The following is a 19,699-nucleotide window of genomic DNA, read 5'->3' on the forward strand; positions in this document are numbered from 1 at the left end:
CCACCCCTTTTACCACTAACCCTAACACCTGGCAATGACTAATTTGTTCTCCATCTCATGAATGTTACATTAGCTCATGAGAAGTGACTTAGCAGCAGTTCACTTAAGGTTTATCCGAATTGTTGCACGTATCAACCGTTCAGTTTTTTGTTTTTTATTGCCAAGTAGTATTCTACGGTATAAATGCACTACAGTTTTTTTTTTTTTTTTTAAACTTCTTACAGATTGAAAAACGTATGGGTAGTTTCCAGCTTTTGGGTATTATGAATGAAGTTGCTATGAACATTCATGTACAAGTTTCTATATGAAAATAAGTCTTCCTCTCTCTTGGATAAACACCCAGAGTGCAACTGCTGGGTCAGATAATAAGTTCATTTTTAATTTATAAAGGAACTACCAAAACATTTTCTAGATATTTTGTACTATTTTACATTCCTATTCACAATGTATGAGTGATTCAGTTTCTCCACATCTTCACCAGCATTATTTGTATTTTAAAAAGCTGAGAAGTCAGTCAATGTATTTTAAAACAAAAGACAAAACCAGACATTTTTGGCTTCCTTATGGTTATATACAACACTACCTATGAAATATTTTTGTAACACCTGCCAAAAAGAATCAAACCTAAAACTGTTTCAGTCCCTAGACCCAATACCAATTTATGAAAAAAACTGAGCTAAGAGGGAACATGCTAAATGACGGCATAAACATGCAATCAGTGCAGCTGCCCCTTGGCATCTATGGGGGACTGGGTCCAGGAACCCCATAGATACAGAACCCGAGGATACAGAGGGCCTCCTGTAGACTCTAAAATGCGAGAGATTCCGTAAAACAAATAATCCAGTTTCTTTAACAAATAAGTTACAAGAGAAAAAAATGAAAAGTAGGAGTATCCAAAGACTTAGAAGCCATGTCAACTAATTGCTTGGTACACACCTTATTCAAATCTCGATCCATAAGAACCAACTGTAACATTTAGGAGGCAATTAAGGAAATGTAAACACTAAATATGCAATGGTATTAAGGAATTATTGCTAATTTTTTAGGTGTGATAATAATACTATGATTTTTAAAAGAATTATCTTTTCATGGAAACTAATATGGCAGTTCCTCAAAAAGTTTAACATAGGATCACCATATGATCCAGCAACTACACTCTTAGGGATGGAACCAAAAGAACCAAAAACAGGTATTCAAACAAATACTTAATCATAAACTTAACAGTAGCACTATTCACAGTAGCGAAAAGGTAGAAATGACTCAAATGTCCATCAGTAGGTGGATAAACAAAATATGGTATATACATCCATACAATAGAAAATTATTCAGCCATAAAGAGGAATGAAATACTGTACTGATACATGCTTCAATGTGGATGAATCTCAAAAACTTTACGCTAAGTACAAGAGGCAAACTAAAGGTCACAGCCATAACACGTAAATCCACAGATACAGAAAGCAGACTGGTGGTGGCCCAAAACTAGGGGAGCAGTATTCTGGGGAGTGACTGCTTAATGGGTGTGGGCTTCATTTCGGAATGATAAAAATGCTTTGGAACTAGACAGAGGTGGCACTTGCACAACACTGTGAATGAACTAAATGCCACTGAAGTTTCCACTTTAACATAGCTAATTTTAACTATTGAATATAGTTAATTTTACATCATGTGAATTTCATCTCAATTTTTAAAAAAGAATATCTTTCAGAGATACATACTAAAGTATTTACAGAGGAAATAATACAAAGTTACATGGAAATGGAGTCATCTCAGTGGAAGAATAAATGAAGTAAGATTGTCCACGGGTTAATTATTTAAGCTGGGTGCTAGGTGCAATGGAGTTTATTTTAGTATTTCTCAGTGTGTGTGTGAGAGAGAGAATTTTTAAACATAAGAAGTTTTTTTTTTTAAAGAAAAAGAGTCGGGGTCTGGTATCATCTCCCCCTGAGTAAGAGGAGTTGGGAAGTATTAAAGGGAGGATATGAAGTGGAACATGCTTCCACAACTCCCATACATTCACCAGGCATTCCCCAGATGCTCTGGTCTGAAGCTAAGCCTCTTGCTATAAAAAGGCACATTTGTGTTTGGTGAGAATGAATAGACACAGGGAGGCTCTGGCCTAAAGCCAGAAGACCCTGGGTCCAAATGAACACAGCAGCAAATTCAACACAGACCTCTGAAAAATCACAGCTTCCACCTTGCAGGATAAGCAAAGTTGCCAAATCACCTGGGGTATGTATTAAAAAATGGCAGATTCACAGGGTCTGCCCTGGAATGACAACTCAATCTCTGGGTCTGTGCTCCAGGAAGCAGCACTTTAACAACCTCCCCAGGTGATTCTGATGCCCTCTGAAATTTGAGAATTACTGGGTTAGGATAATGGGGCCCTGGTGTCTTTTTGCAGCGAAACTGATTCTAGAGCTCCACCTTGTGGCCCAAACACTAGAAAGCAACTTTGTCACAATTCTTGACTTGCTTACATCGCTAGTTTAAATCATTGAAAACCGTTCAAAGCCCCGCAAGAACCCTTACAACCTCCTCTAAGGGTTTATTCTCTGCAGATAACATTTTGATCCATGCTATTACACTTAGGGAGTTAATGAAAACATTACAGAGAGCTAGCTTTGAAAATACATACTATTTCGTGACGAGTGTAACACTGCACTCACTATTTACTGAAGGTCATAACATTCTAAGCATTGTGCTAGGCAACAGATATAAAACATGGCCATGTCTTTAAAAATCCACAGGAAAACATGCAAAGTAATAGTACAGATTAAGACAAGTGCTTCCTTTCTGAGAAGCAATTTCTGAGCACTAGAAAGAAAAGACATAATCTTTTATCTGGAGATAAAACATAGTCATAGTGAAGATAATCAATGATGGCAAAAACAGTAACTAAGACATGCAACATGAATGCCACAGACCCTAAGTACTTTACAGAGGCTCTGGATAGAGTGATCCTTTCTGCCAGAAGTGAGGGAAAGCTTCATTCATTCAACATATACTCTGTGCCAAAACTGGGCCAGGTGCTGGGGACACAGCGAGTAAAAAAAGGAAGGACGCTTTAAGAGAATGTCACAGGGAGATAGAGCAAGGACATCTGCATCGATGGGCTGCCATTTGATCTTGGACCTTGAAGGATAACTAGAATTTGAAAAAGATAAATTTTCCTTTACGTGTGTTTGTATGTAGAAGACAACCTACAAGGGGAAAAGGGCCACTGGCACCAGAGAAGGGGTTGACTGCTTGCTTAACAAGTTTCCATTTCGTCCGTAAACTAGGTCATCCATTCATTAAAAAAAAAAAATTTCTTGGAGCATCCCACATTACTGGTTCTGGGGAATATGGCCATAAACAAAGATAAGAAGCAGACTCTAGAGCTCCTGGGTAGGGGAATGGCAGATGTATGTTTAAGGACATGTGCTGTGTGCCAGAAGCAAGAGCAAGTTAAGAAGCTAGCCAACACCTTAGAAGTCAACACCTTATGGAAAGAGTAATAGGGACCTGAAATAGAGCAGAGGCTTTAAGAACTGAAAACAGTGGGCAGGCACTAACACAGAGCAAAGCTGGTTATAGCAGAGGGATTAAGAAATAGAAGAGGCATATGGGACTCTGGGATTTTAGCCAGGATCATTACAAGAGTGATGGTGACATTAATAAAGAACTTAAGGAAGGAATATAGTTTCAGGGGAAAAACAAGTTTTTATTATGGGTTTAATAGATGCAACATTTGCCTGAGCACTGGATAGGTTCATATAAAAAGTGAAGATGGGTGAGTGGGAGAGAAGAGAGAGAAAGCAGAGCATGAATGGCTTTTTTTTTTTTCAGCCTTTGAAGCTGAACTCTTGGGCTCTATTTTCCCACAACAGTATGAGCAGCCCTTAAAGGCAATGTGGCAGAGACTGCCTGGCTGTTCAGAAGACAGAGCTGCACTTAAATTTGGTCTCTATAGAAGTAGGATTGGCCCAGGCCCAGAGAACAGATATCTAGGCCCCAAAGCCAGGTGAGTTACTAAGAGCAAGCAAGTCCTTCTTGGCAGCAGGAATTTGTATTTACTGCCCCTTTACACAACACGTAAAAGCACCAGCTTATGAGGTAAGTCTACAGGAATTCCTGGCTTGCCCTAGTTTTATTATTGAGTGGGAAAGAAACACTCTCTTTATTATCCTTGTCAAAGCAAGACATTGTTACCTGTCACAGAACTAATAGTTTCTGACAAAAATTGACAGAAACTATAAAGACACAAGAAAGGGGAGAAGTAGTGAGTGAGCAGACAGCTAAAACAGGCAGTGAAAATGGTGAGACAAGGAGAGCGACAGCCGGGGAAACTTCACTTTTCCTTAATGCTTTGGATGTTCAAGGAGCTCAGTTCTGAAAACCGCCCAGAGGTCACTGCAATAGACCAAGCAAGACATCACAAGACATCACTTTACATATAAATGAATGAAACCTCATCCAAACTTGCGATTATACTTCTATATGTGAAGTTTTCTCTTATCCAGTCGTTGTACTCAGGTTACCTACCTATGGTCCACTCATTTGCACTAAAACCCCCAAAGCAAACCTTCAAATTCCTAAGATGACAGGGCCAGGGAAGTAATGTAAATGAGCGGAACCTCCTGGGTTAAGACGTGAAGGCGTGGTGGAGCCGGTAATGCATCCTAAAGTTTCCAAGAGCAACAAACCCCTGATTCAGCTTCGGCTGTTGCCATATGAGAATAAAGGGCCAATGATTTCAGGTCTTTTGACTTTTTCAAGTGATGCTAGAAATTTGGATTTTTTTCTGTGTAATTTTCTAAACACTATTACATCATGTAGGTCAAATAAAATATCCCTGTGGGTTGAATATGGCCTATGGGCAACTAGTTTACAACTTCTGTTCTTAAACTTTACAAAAGAAAAATTAACAGCATGTTCAGAAAAATGAATAGCATGTTTTTTGTCCAGGGCAAAAAATTAACAGAGCAAAAAATCTGGAAAGTCAGTGTGCAAACTGGGGCTGGGCCATAAGTCAGTGAAAAGTGAGGCAGAAAGTCTAAAGGACTCACTTTAGAGCTGGATAGGTCTATATTAGAAAAACTTGAGAGGAATTTTGACAAAGTTTTATTTCAAGGAAGCACAGATGAAAGAAAACTAGGATATACAGGGTCCCTAATTGATTTAAAAGGGGGAAGGAAATACACACACACACGTTATTTTACCTCTCTGTATGTACCTTGACTTCTTTATCATTAAAAAATAAGAATAACAGAATCAATTTAATAAGGCTGTCATAGGATTAAAAAGGAATTATTCATATAACTGTCATTATCCCCAGCAAATCATGTTTAATATATGTTAGCTATTATTTATTATTATGAGGCACCGAGAGGTAAAGTAACACGCTCAAGATCCCACGGCTATTAAGGTGTACTGCCTGGCTTTGTATCCAGGATATACTTCAGATCCTACTCTCTAAACCATCAAGCTCTTCGGCCTCCGTTTAAAATCTGTACAATAAGTAAGTCAGGTCAGATGACAACTGAAGTCCCTTCTAAAGCTGACACTTTATTCTGAAAGCCAGGCCTCTCACCAGCTTATTTCAGGGCAACGGTGGGACAAGCACGAACCTGTCCACACTCCTATGGGCTGCCTGCTAAAGTGGAGCGACACAGCTCAGGCTTGGGCAGGGCAAGAAAACCACTCTAGCATGGAACTAACCCTACGGTAAGGTAGGAAGCAAAAGGTATTCAATGTGAGCCCCCTTTGTTGTTCCACGAAGATATATTTGTTTCTAGGAAGCCAGTGAGCCACTCAATCAGGCCCAGAACGCACAGATGTGCCCAAGCTACAAGCTGGAAGTTACTGAGAAGTCGGCTAAGGAACCACAATAGGCTCTAAATCAAGAATCTTTAGAACACTGAGCAACTCATCCCCTTGGGATTCAAGGGTCTCTGTGAGAACCTGGTAAAAGCTCTCCTCGTTCCTAGAAAAAAAATGCCACACGTGCCCACTCAGACACACAAGCATACATCATTTTACCTGCGATTATAAGGTGCTCACAAATTCTCGAAAATCTCTCCCTAGACATTAAAGTACCCCTGAAACAGATCATCTTTCCTGTTCTAGGCTTGTCCTCCCAGGTGATTCAGAAGTGTCCCAAGATTCGGGGGCTGGGGTTTCCAGGCAGCTGTGTTAGGAGACAAATCACCCACTGCAACGCAGCATAATTAATCCCATATGGAAAAGACAAAGGGCTGTCTCTTTTTCCCCACACCAACTTGTACTGAGAAAGTTCAAACAGAAACTATCTGCACTTTAATCTCCAAACACTACAGGATGCGGAGAACAGGACCCCAAGAATATTTCATAGCTTTTTTCTGCCTCGTATCCAAAAAATTACATAGAACCTTAGAAAAGATGAAAAAACAGGTAAAAACATCCCAGTCTCCACAGCACTGTGCTCTTCCTTTTACTCCAAAAAAGCAATCGGTCAAGAATGCCAATTAGCTTTACTAGATGACTTTTCTCCCATATGGGCTTTGAAAACTATAGGTTACCAAAGAAACCACATAACCTTATGCATAAATGAAGTAATCAAAACAAGAACATAATATTTTCCCCCATAAGACTTGTAACAGTTTACATGTTAATGAAGGACTACGTGTTAATGAGATATATGTGATCTTTGCAGTTGAGAGGTTTGTAAATCAGTGTAGCCTTTCTTGGTGGTGGGAAAATTTGACAATTTTTATTTAAAAAAGATGTAAAAACATCCATTCTTTGTTTGATGCAGCAATTCCCTAGATATTTTGCAAAGGTAGGCCAAATATGTGTGACCAGGGTCAGTGAAACATAGTTTATAACGGCCCAACAGGAAACAAGACGTCTGGTTGCTGGGTCCATCACATGAATGGAAAACCAAGTAGCCATCAACAGAATATGCTAGATCTGTTAAGTGCTGATACGAAAAAAGCTGCAAGACATATTATTAATTGAAAAAAGACGCTGAAAACAAGGTATTATTATGTGGTTATTTTAGTTTAAATTCTTCTAAGGATATGTATTCTTTATGCTAGTTATATGCATTAAATTTTGTTCTTGACAGATACCTAAGGAACTATTCACTGTAGTTACTTTTGGAGAAAGTGACTAGAGATCAGCAAAGAGAAGAACTGACACAAAACATTTAAAAAACATACAAGCAACAGAGATCAGCTTGAGATAGGACCTTCTTTTTATCTTTTTCTTTACATTTTTCTGGATACAGACCCTAAATTTAGTAAGTGTTACTATAAAAATATAGCAGAAATCTCACTTAGAATTTTTTAAAGAGAAAAAAGCCATGTTTAGTGAAGGGAGGGCCCAAATACAATGCACAGTACGAAGCTGGTGGAGGAAAATCAGGAGAAACATTAACATTCAACCGCCCTCTTCTCTCAAGACACTGCTGACATCATGAGCTACTCAAGCTTTCCACTGGGGATGAATAGCTCAGGCCTCACTCCAGTTGCCAGCTATTCATTCTCAGTACAGGAGATAGCAGGCTGGGAGAAAGCTGGCATCGTTAGTCCAAATTCTGCCTTTTGTGATATGGACAAGGCAGAACAGTTGCTCCCGAAGAGCGCAAAGTGGAGAGAATGCTAAAGCTAAACACAGGAGACTGTCTTGCTGGCAGAGGACAAGCCTCCCTAAGCACACAGTGCAAAGGCACCACAGGGGCCCTGCCGCTACACACACTCCTGTCACATGGGAAAGGGAGAGCCAGGTGCACATGCAACAGCGAGCAGGAGAAACCTCTGCTGCCCTATGGAGCCTCCAGGATCCCCGCTCAACACCAGGGATGCCCTTCTGGGATCCCATAGTTCCAGCCTCATCAGACTGCCCCATGGAGAGAATTAGCTAGGACTGAAAAATCACCAAGGAAGAGAATCCTCTGTACTTAATTGCCCCTTTCATCTGAGGCCCATGAAATAAACCATAATCTTGTTTACTCTGCATGATACTCTTCTGCAATGGTGCCTTAAAGTGGGAGGTTACTGCCATATGGAATTTTCAGAAGAGCGAGCAATGCATGTAAATCTTTCATAAAGCAAGGTTTGGCTTTATATGCCATAAAAGGTCATAGGTGTCATAAAAGGTCATCTCTCCCCCATGGGAGTTAAGGAACATGAAAGAGGTTCCTACTTGCCCCATCCACGTATTTCTCTTAATGATGTCTGAAACTCCCCCATAAGTGATCAGCTCAGAATTGTCCTAAGAGTACTCTTTAATAGCGCAAACACAAGGGGAACACATCCCTAACACTGCAGTGGTAGCTCTTAACCTTTACTGTTGTAGTCACTGGTCCTTTTGAGAAATGGAAAGAAAAAAAAAAAAAAACTTCCTCCTCACAAAAACACACTCAGGTGAATATAAATTCCATGCAATTCGGGGGTTCACAGTTCTCCTGAAGCTCATATCCCCTTCAGTCTGGGGTTAAGAATCCCCAGTTCAGTAGTAAAAATCACCATAATTCCCCTTCCATACATCTGGGGAACCATGGACCTAAAGATAGAAGGTAGTGCTAAAGCAAGGCTTTCCCATTGCAAAGTTTGCCTAGAATTGATCCTGTCTAGAGCCCAGATTACAATTTATGACTTCTCCTTAGCAAGGAGTATGGATATTTCACTCTGTCTCCCCGTTGGGAATAGAGTTCTCCTGGCTTCAGAGAAACCAGGATACGTTAGGAGATGTCCAACTGAGATCAACTGCCAACCAGGTTCCCACAACACATGCTGGCTGATTATATTTCTTGAAAGTTCAGGCAGGGAAAAGTTCAGGCATTTTATAATGCACACCTTCTGAATAAAAGGAGCTCACCTCTGAGGTTTTCGAATATCCCAGAGTCCCACTCCTTCCTTTGAATTGGCTGTGGCCAATAACCTGGGCTCCACAGGGTTAAACATGACACTGTGAAAGGCTGATGGATAGTTGGCCAGGCAGAAGGGCTCTGTGAAGAGAAAAATTCTGATCAGTCCACTTCAGGCACTTCTGGGTCAATGGCAGGTAGACAAGGAGGAGAGTGAAGGCAAGGAGGAGCACAGCCTTTAACAACTACCCCACTAGCATGCTTACGCACAAAGTCCCCACGAGTCCTGGCACACACCCTCTGTACACAGAAAGTCTGAACACAGCAACTTAAACACATATGCACAAAGTTTAAGCTATAATACTGAGAAATACACACAGCACCTATTTAGATCCTGTAACAAAACAGAAATGGTCATTGTAACCAGGAAGGTAAGCTGTTTCACAGTAAGTAAAACTGAATTCCTCATGAGCTAAAAAAAATTCACACTCAATTACTGGTAGGATTATTATACCTTAATCCAAATTTACCAACTTTAGAAATTAAGTTTTATAACTATATAGACTTAAAATAACAGTGCAGTTTTTCCTTCTGGCAATATTGCTCCCTAAATCGAAAAGAAAATGGCTTCAGTCTAGAATTTTAAGATTTCATTTCAACTGGAATACTTAAAAAAAAAAAAAAAAGACATCTAATACTTGAACTTCTCTTGTATCCAGCCAGCTCCTATGTACATCAACTTCCCCTAGAAACCCTACAGCCTCCTGCATATACTAGCTGGCTCCAGGTGAGGAAGGAACCACTCTGCTGCCTGGGAGGACTCAATCCTGTGGAAGTTGTTTAGAAGCAGTAGGTGGAAAGCACTCCTCAGTCTATGATTCCGTACAGAATACGTCACAGGCCTCTGTTACGGGAGAGGGCACAGGGAGCACTCAATCATCTCAGCCAGGAGGCAGTTCAGACAAAGGAGAATTTCATCTAGGAAGCAAACCATTACATTCAACCACAGATGCTGCTTTGGCTACCTTATCTTCCTGACCCTGAGAATAAGCTTCTCCTATAGCCTGGACCTCAGTAATGAGCACAGACCAACATATTAAATGCTCTGCATATAGAATAAAGACTCAGAGCCTGTCAGACAAGGCAGGCAGGGTAGTAACTTGGGCACAGAGATATGGCGCTGACAAAGCTGCACCAAGAGTGGGGCTGTGGGTGGCACTGAGGGTATGCTGGAGAGAAGAGCCTTTGAAGACAGAGCGACGGAAATCTCTCTGCAGGAAATGAGCTGAAAAAGAGAATTTCCTGAAGAACTTCAGTGAAAGTCAACAAGACAAATTCTTCACTTTACATTTCAGAGATGCAAAGAAAACATTCAGAAGAGGAACTCACCCAGACAATCCCCCTTAAACAGAGTGTATCTGCTATCATTTTAAGTTTCTATACACAGTTAAGGTGGTATAGATCCTCAACCACAGTTGAGGGTCTGTGGTTCTTCCAGCAAAATAACAACCCTGGAACTAGGATACAACAAATTGCACAACACCCCCATTCTCTTAAATAACCAAGAATATGTGCATTTCAGCACCATGCACACAGCTGGCCCTTGTGGCTCCCCCCACAAATGAGGCACCACACATTCTACTCCTTGGGGCTACCTCACAACAAGACACTGTGGTGTTTACACTACTGCAAAGGTCTGTGGATCACAAGTGACTGGAAGAGGACTGGCAAAGGTGCCTCACTGCTGACTACTGGGGGGTAGGATGGGACCTCCAGAGACACACATTCATGTCCCCATGTGAGCTTCCTCTCCCTTCACAGCACTTCCGCCCAGGTTACTCAAGTCATAAACTGGATCTGTGATGAAGCTGACGTCAAACTCTGCAGCACAGTCCAGCTACTTTGTGCACAGGGGCCCTACCTCCATGGGGAGATTCCCGGATGTCCCAGATGAGAACCCGGCCATCATCGGAGGAGCTGGCAAAAATGTTGTCATTCACAGGGCTCACTGACAAGCCATACACCGCATCTTCATGAGCGAACACATCTAAGGTCTCACTGCTGAGAGACAGAGAGCAGAGAGAGGCACACAGGCACATACATACACATACAAATAGCGCAGAGTCCCAGCCCTCTAGTTCCTAGAATGAAGCTCTTTTCATTTCCAGGAGAAAGTCAACCCAGCTAAACCCAAAGGATATTACATTTACTAAAAAGTAAAAAGTAGGTATTCAACTTTCAGGTTAAAGGAAAAAGGTATTATTAAAGAGACAAGACCTCACAACAAGTTTGTTTGTTGCCCTAACTGAGCGTGTTTGAAAGTGACTCAAGGGAATTCCCTGGCAGCCCAGTGGTCAGGACTTGGTGCTTTCACTGCCAGGGCCCAGGTTCAATCCCTGGTTGTGGAACAAAGATCCCCACTGTACTCCTCCCTACCACGTGCCCGCCAAAAAAGTGACTCAACACATGAGTTTCACGTTTCGACTTACTACAGAACGCATCTGCTTGTGCACAGACTTGGGGAGTGGTGCTGGATTTCCAAAAAGTGAGGGAGAACAATAAAGCAGCCCTGATGCCAGCAAGGGAAGAAGAGGAATTCCCGATGCCCGGCATGTGAGAAAATGCGTGGCCCCAAGCCAGGCTGCCTCAGTTCAGATCCTAACATCATGTGACCCTAACATCTCCATGCCTCAGTTTCCTAATTGAGATCATAATAGTACTGCCTCATAAAATTACTGTGAGGGTTACGTGTTTCCTTCCCTTCTAACCTTGCCCTTTAAAATTTCACCAGAAAACTATAATTTTATATCAACTTTGTAAATCTTTTTATAAATCAAAATTTAATTTGAAAACTATTACCGAAATCTTTTTTTCAGCCAAACAGTTGATTTTATGCTATTTACCTCAAAAACAGAAGAACTATTTTGGTCTAAAGAGATACCTGCCTTTCTTCATATGAAAAACAGAGTTAATCACTTTCACATATCAACAATCTACTTACCTTTCAACATCATGGAGGATAACTTGCTCATCATTTCCTGTAAGGGAAAAAGCAGACATTTGACAATTCCTGAAAAGTGGTCCCATTCATATTACAATTCAGTATGTTAAAGATTTCAGGGAAAACAAATGAACAAAGTCAGCGTTAATAAAAATTAAGACTGCTAATTAGGAAAAAGGTTTATAAAAATCATTAAGAAGGATAGGATATACTTATAGAGAATTTTTAAAAGCATAATAGCAACTAGAAATAACAAAATAATAATCTCCAAAATGCATTATCCAATGATTAAAAAAAAACAAAAACAAAACAATGGCTCTTCAGGAAAAGAATAAGTGATCATTGGCAAATCAATCAACTACTCCAAGCTAGTGTTTTCTCGTTTGTTCTTTTTTTTTTTTTAAACAAAACATTCATTATCCGTGAGACCTGGAATAATATGTTACTTTTCTATGTCTCGGCAAAACAGGAATAATTGTGTCTACTTCCTGGTAACTGTGAAGATAAAAGTGTAAAAGCATTCAGACTAGAACTAGGCCCCCCAACAAATGTTTGCTGCTATTCACATCCTCATCATCTTTTATAGCATTACAATTTAATGATGATGATACTAAATGATGGGAAGGTTTTTATCCACAATTTTTTTCTCTTGCATTCTCTTTATTCCATCAAGGCATCTAAAAATACTATACACTCATGATGTGTATAGTCCTGCCTTCACTTGGTTTATACAGCTAACAAATAAAAACTCCAAAATGAAGACAGTAATAAAATTTCCCACTCTATGCTAAAAGTATAAGCAGTAGAGATGTGGCTAGGTCATCTTAAAGTCCTCCCTGTAACTATTGTGGGTTCATATGAAGTAAATCAAACCCGTGTCAATGCCTTATAGGTACAGGCACAGTGTGAAGTGCTGAAGCTTGAGAGAAATAGGTGAGGAATTCAGTCTACCTGCACGAACAATTAACAGTGACAAGACGGGTTATCTTGTAGTGATATGCTCTACCATGGGGACACAAATAAAGGGGCAATTGTGTCCTTTATGAGCAGGGTGAAAGTACATGGGGAATATGTTTTTATGGGAAAGGAGACACTTGAACAGAAACTCAGAATTCTAACCGATGGGAAGCTTAGGGTAATTGGTGGGGTTGGACAATAATCATGGCCTGTGGAAAAACAGTAATGGCACTTAAGATGGCAAGTGGCTTAGCAACCTAGAGCACAATATGCAGGGGAGGAAAAGGAGGCCAGGCAGGGAGACTGGGTAAGGTCAAAGGTTCACAGGATTGATTTAACTTTTCAAAGAAAACTTGTATAAGCAATGAGAAAGGAGATACTGGTAGCAGAAATCACAGAAGGACACTACAGTAGTCTAGGCCAAAACTGAGGACCTGAATCAGAGCAGTAGGTACAGCAAAAGGACAGAAACTAAAGGATGAGTATGAGGCTTCCAAAATATTAGTAACTGGTGACTTATGAGATGTAAAAATGACAGAAAGACACGTTTGGCGCGGATTTTGAGATTTCTATAAGACTGGACCATATAACATTGTCATTGCTGTAGGCTGAAAATGCGTCAATGTCAGCAGGTCCTTAAAAGGTAAACCTAACTATTTAGATAATTACTTGAATGGTGCTAACTGAGGAAGGGAATCCATGAAACAAGAGGAAATCCTTGTGCAGGTGAGAAGGACTGAAACCTCAGCTTTAGATCTGCTGCATTTAGACCACTTCTGGAACACAAGGCAGATGTCCAGTGGGGACGCCTGCAGTGCAGCAGAGAGAGTGTTATTCGCTTAGTCATTTCTGACTCCCTGTGATCCCAGGGACTGTAGCCCACCAGGTTCCTGTCCATGGAATTCTCCAGGCAAGAATACTGGAGTGGGTTGCCAGTCCCTTCTCCAGGAGATCTTCCCAACCCAGGGACTGAACCCAGGTCTCCTACATTGCAGGAAGATTCTTTACTGTCTGAGCTACCATGGAAGCAGAAGAGAGGTCAGGCCTAGAAATGTAGTGGTCAGACAGGAGTGTGATTGATGGATGCCATCAAGAGGCTGGCTTGACAGCAAGCCATTCCAGTTATACCCCAACAGAACATGTTTTCAAACCGGAGCCACTAATGGGTCATAATACCAATTGGAATCACAACCTTTAAAATCTTTAAAAACAGAATAGAAAAAAAAAAAATCAGAGTGAGTCACACATAGTACAGTTAAGTACTCTTTCTAATATGTATCTGTGTACCAGACTGCAATGTGAAGTTTTCTACCAAAAAAAATAGAAAGAAACAAGAGCAAAGGAGAGAAAGGACAGACAGACATTAGTCTGATATGTGTATCTAAACTGCTACCATATAGAGAAGACAAGCTATGGGAAACCAATATTTCCACAATTCAATGGGCTAAAGGAAAGAAAATTTGGAGTAATTTTAGCATTACTTTATCTGAAATCCCAGCCACAGTCAATTTCCCAAGGGGAAATCTCCCTTCTGCTCACCTCCAGAGAATACTTTGGTGTTCCCACTGTTGAAAGCCAGGCAAAAAATGTTGGAATGATGTTCTCCTTTCAGCTGTATGGGCTTAACTCTGGAGTGGATAGCTTGTTCTATGTGCCACAGTAGAACCCGGCGATCATCTCCTCCTTGAGAGGGGAGCAAGAATCTAGGGTTAAAACAGCTGGCATTGGGCTGATATTTCATTTTTCTAGCCTGAATCCCATACTTTTCAAAACTTCATCTCCCCACCTCCATGAGACTCTGATGAGCCACATAAACCCAGAACTCTATCCCCTTAATCATCAGTGGACATGTGGCTTCTAAGTCACTCACTCTTCCCCAGCAATTACATCTTGAACAGACACACAGAAATTCCTGAATTTCCAGAGACCCCGTCATTTACACATTTCTTCATTTGCTACCTAAAATTCTTCCACTAATGTTTCCCCACTTTTTTTCTGGTCTAACAGAACCTGAGTTGCTTTCTACTTCTTGCAATCAAAGAACTCTAAAGAAATTATCCCAGAATTTAAAGCATAATAGTTTCCAAAGCACTCTCCTTGATGAGATCTCATTGACTACGGGACGCCAGACAAAGGATAACTGAGGAACTGCCTGTCACAGCAGCAGGATCAAGACAGAACTTGGCTCTGGTGAAGCTCAGTTCAGCTCTTTCCTCTGCACAACTCTTTATAGTCTGAGTAGAATGAGCAATATTCTACTGTATGCGCCAGCTCCTAGAGAATGAGAAGATACATGTTCTGCTGCTAAGTCACTTCAGTCGTGTCCGACTCTGTGTGACCCCATAGACGGCAGCCCACCAGGCTCCCCCATCCCTGGGATTCTCCAGGCAAGAGTACTGGAGTGAGGTGCCATCGCCTTCTCCAGATACATGTTCTACATATTCTTTATTTTTGCAAATGCATTATTCATGTCTGGAAGGATCAACAATGAACTGTTAAAAGGGTTTACTACTTCCAGGGAGTAGGATTAAAAGAGAGATAGAACACCTATTAGAAAGTTTTTACTCTTACTTCATAGATTTGGCACAGCTTGACTCTTTATAATAAGCCTATATTATATTCCTAATAAAACTGTAACTTACAACAGGGCAGAAAAATAGTAAGTTCTATACTTTCGCCTCCCCTTCTCCATTCAATATAATAGCTACAAACTGTATCACAATCATACAAAAGCGTACCACTAGACACAACCACTAAATCAGTAAGTCTATAAGAACTAACACAGAAAGATGACCAAAGGTCTTTGTCAGGGGAAAAACATTTAGTGTAAAATAGTATGCATACCAACATCCTTTTGTGTAAAACAAATTTTTAAAAAGCTCCATGATAGCAGGAACCTTGTCAGTTTTGTTCACTGCAGACTTTCTAGCACCTAAGGGAATGCTCCAAAGAGTAGACACTAAATTAACATGCTTATGCTTGCATGTCTATGCTTGTATTTGCATATCTAGGTGGCTGTAAAAGAAGTTGTTTTCAGTGGACATCACTTCTAGGCTAGGGCTGCTGGGAGACTTTTCATTGTGATAAAATATATATAACAGAAAATGCAGCATTTTAATCATTTATGAGTGTACAGTTCAGTGGCACTAAGTATATTTGCAGTGTTGTGCAAACATCACCATTATCCATCTCCAGAACTGTTACATCATCTCAAACTTTTAGTTTGAGTACTGTACCCAATACTTATTCTGTACCCAATAAACGATATCTCTCCCCAGTGCTCAGTAACCATTATTTTACTTTCTGCCTCTATGAATTTGATTACTCTAGGTACTCCTATATAAATGGAATCATATAATATTTGTCCCTTTGTGTCTGGCTTATTCACTTAGCATAACATCTTCAAGGTTCATCCATATGGTAGCACATACCAGAATTTCATTCTCTGTAAGGCTGAGTAATATTTCATTACACACATACCATATTTTTTTAAGTTCATTCATCCATCTATAGATATTTAGGTTGCTTCTACCTTTTGGCTATTGTGCATAGCATTGGTAAGAGCATATGGATGTATAATATTTGTTCAAGCCCCTACTTTCTGTTCTTTGGGTATATACTGTTGGAAAAATCATTATGTTTTAATTTTGCCATAAACATATTTCCTCTTTTAGTTAAAAAAAAGTAGAAAACAGAGTAGCCAAATCAAACTTAATTCTCCCTCCTCTAGAAAGAAGCTGCCTTCATTCCTTGAGTTCCTTTGTTTCTTGGGATTCTTCTTCCTTCCATTGTTGGTCAAAATCAAGTTGTGTCCTCCTCCAAAGTATTTCATTTGTCTACCAGAATGATCCCTTAACTATGACCCACAATGTTCTTTGTTTATGATTTGCCTAATTCAACTAGGCTGGCCTGGGATGGTTATTCAAATTCCATCTCTTATAAAGTTAAAGTCATAAAAATAAAGTTTGGGGGTTTGTTTGCTTTATTTTAATGAAAAATGGCATATAGAGGTTTTCCTCCCTCTTCGTAGATTTGGACAAACCATAGGCACTTGAGTTCTACATAGTCTCTACTCTTTCTGTTTTCCCCCACCACTTGAAGCCATAGGTCAGGGACTTGGCACTGTTTTTGCTACTCTGTATCTTAGAGAAATATTTTTCTGTGCCCACCTCTCTATCAAAAGCGCAAATTAAAAGATAAAGAGGCCCACATGTTTCTTCCACTTACTCATGTTTCTAATCTAATCTTCCTGAGCCTGACTTTCATCAAATACATACCTAGGATCATAACAGCTCTACTCTCACGGGTTTTATAGACTATAAGGTCAACTACAAGAGAGTTAAATAACTTGCCAAGGCAACAACAGTAAATATAGTGGTTGGTTAAGTCAAGATTCAAAGGGCTTCCCTGGTGGTTCAGCTGGTAAAGAATCCACTTGAAATGCGGGAGACCTGGGTTCGATCCCTGGGTTTCGAAGATCCCCTGGAGAAGGGAACAGCTACCCACTCCAGTATTCTGGCCTGGAGAATTCCATGGACTGTATAGTTCATGGGGTCACAAAGAGTCGACACAACTGAGCGACTTTCATTTTCACTTTCACGATTCAAAAGGAAATAGTAAAAAGACTCCATAGTTCCCATTCTCTTAACCACTATTGTAGATTGTTTGCATTACAAAACGAAAAACAAAGCAAATTCAGTTGATGAACAACTGAAAGGATTCTCTGCCTTGGTAGCAAAACTCAAAACATAGTAGGTAAGAATAAAACAAAGGACCACAGGAAGAAAAACAGAAATCAACTTAACTGGAGCAGAGACAGGGACCAAGAAGGGACTGTCTGAAATGCAACACACAAAACTGATCATGGCTTATTTTGAAGAAAACACAAAAATTTCTACAAATCAATTTTGAAAACCACTAGGAAAAGAGGCAAATATGACAACAGATATTACAGAGGATCTCAACCTCTACAGTAATTAGACAAATTTAAATTATAGATCTCTTCTTTCAAAATGGCACAAAGAAACATACAAGAATGTCCACTGCCTCACTGTTCATAATAGCAAAGAAAAAAAAATATATAACATAAATATCCATCAATATATGAACAATAAAACAATTGGGATGAAAATACAAATAAAATCTAAGCTCAGTGGAACCAGTACCCAGCATTTTAAATGAGCTAGATACATGTACCAAAATGAATAAACTTTGAAAACCTAATTTTAAGTAATAAAAACAAGTTTCAGAAGGATATATAAAGGAAAACATTAAGTATTTAAATATGCAAAACATCATATTATTTAAGAATAAACACAAACAGTAAAAGGGGACCTCAAATGTATGTGTAAAATTTTGTTTCTTTTTTAAAAAACTAAGATTAGAAGCAAATTTAACAAACTACCAACACACTGTAAAATTCTATATATCTCTTCCTATTTAAATATTGCATGACATTGTTATATCTTTTAGGTATAGTAATGGTATTGTGGTCATGTTAAAAAAGAAAAAAACTTCTTATCAGTTAAGGATGCATTCTCTAATGGGGTTAAGTGGTGAATGTCTGGAAGTTCCTTTAAAATATTCCAGAAAAAAATGGAGGTGAATAGGTGATAAAATATTAATTGTTATAGATGGGTATACTACATTTTTGTATATGCTTGCACATTACCAAAAATTTTAAAAAATATATTTTAAAGATTTTTTTTAATGCGGACCATTTTTAAAACCTTTACTGAATTTGTTACAATACTGTATCCTTTTTTATGCTTTGGCTTTTTGGTCAGGGGGCATGTGGGATCTTAGCTCCCCAATCAGGGATCAAACTTCATCTCCTGTATTGAAAGGTGAAGACTTAATCACTGGACCACCAGGGACATCCCTATATATATATATATATATATATATTAATGTTCATGATAGAAAAAAGAAAATAAAACTCTCCAGGATGTGCTGGGATATCCACAGAAAAGAAATATAACTGAGGGAACCTCTGTGTTTTTCATTAAGATATCAACAGGCAGCACGACCTCTCTCTGCCAGCAGCACGAACTCTCTTGAACTGCTGCTGCTGCTAAGTCGCTTCAGTCGTGTCCAACTCTGTGCTACCCCGGAGACAGCAGCCCACCAGGCTCCCCGTCCCTGGGATTCTCCAGGCAAGAACACTGGAGTGGGTTGCCAGTTCCTTCTCCAATGCATGAAAGTGAAAAGTCAAGTGAAGTCGCTCAGTCGTGTCTGACTCTTTGCGACCCCATGGACTGTAGCCTACCAGGCTCCTCCGTCCATGGGATCTTCCAGGCAAGAATACTGGAGTGGGGTCCATTGCTCTTGAACTGCAGTAGCATTAAAAAAAGAACAAAGTTCAATAAAAAAGGAAACAGAATATCTACACCTATGCACTCAAAGTCATTACCATTCTCAACCAAAGAATCTTCTCCTATCACCCAGATTATCTTTAATCTTCATTTTGGATTTAATTTTACAAAATAAATAAATATTTGGTGATTTAACATAAATGGTTATTTGTAGAGTGCCTTGGGATAATTTAAAATGATGTGTTCTTAGTACCTAAAATGATAATGGCAGCCCAAGCCCACAGGAGATTGGAATCACTGAGGCAGAGACTATCGCTCTGACAGGGCCTGCTTCCTCTGCTTGCCCTCAAGGTCAGTGTCAGAAGACGCGGTGAACATTCTCCCCCACCCTGCCCCACTTCCTTAGGCAAGGTATTAAGAGCCCTGTACAAAGATACCACTTTTCAACCATGTGTTGGCAAAAAACACAAAGGATACAAACTGAGGCATTATCTGAAACTGTTGGGCTGCTTTTTAGCCAGTAGAGGGAGCAGAACAGCTGTGCCCAAATTTCTGACCCCAAAAAGCTAAGCAGAGCTGATGAAGCAAGGATAAATC

General features: G+C 39.9%; 1 protein-coding gene across 1 annotated transcript in view; it reads right to left on the reverse strand.

Moving 5' to 3' along the window:
- Positions 1-19,699, reverse strand: part of DCAF5 (DDB1 and CUL4 associated factor 5) — a 94,604-nt gene that overhangs the window by 55,787 nt on the left and 19,118 nt on the right. The window contains exons 2-5 of the mRNA XM_027971948.3: positions 14,328-14,471; positions 11,832-11,868; positions 10,752-10,891; positions 8,842-8,971 (exon numbers count right to left, since the gene is read on the reverse strand). Of these exons, the coding sequence (XP_027827749.1) occupies positions 8,842-8,971; positions 10,752-10,891; positions 11,832-11,868; positions 14,328-14,471 (451 nt within the window). The remainder of the gene's footprint in view (positions 1-8,841; positions 8,972-10,751; positions 10,892-11,831; positions 11,869-14,327; positions 14,472-19,699) is intronic.

Source organism: Ovis aries, chromosome 7 (genome assembly GCF_016772045.2).
Source record: "Ovis aries strain OAR_USU_Benz2616 breed Rambouillet chromosome 7, ARS-UI_Ramb_v3.0, whole genome shotgun sequence".
NCBI lineage: Eukaryota > Metazoa > Chordata > Mammalia > Artiodactyla > Bovidae > Ovis > Ovis aries.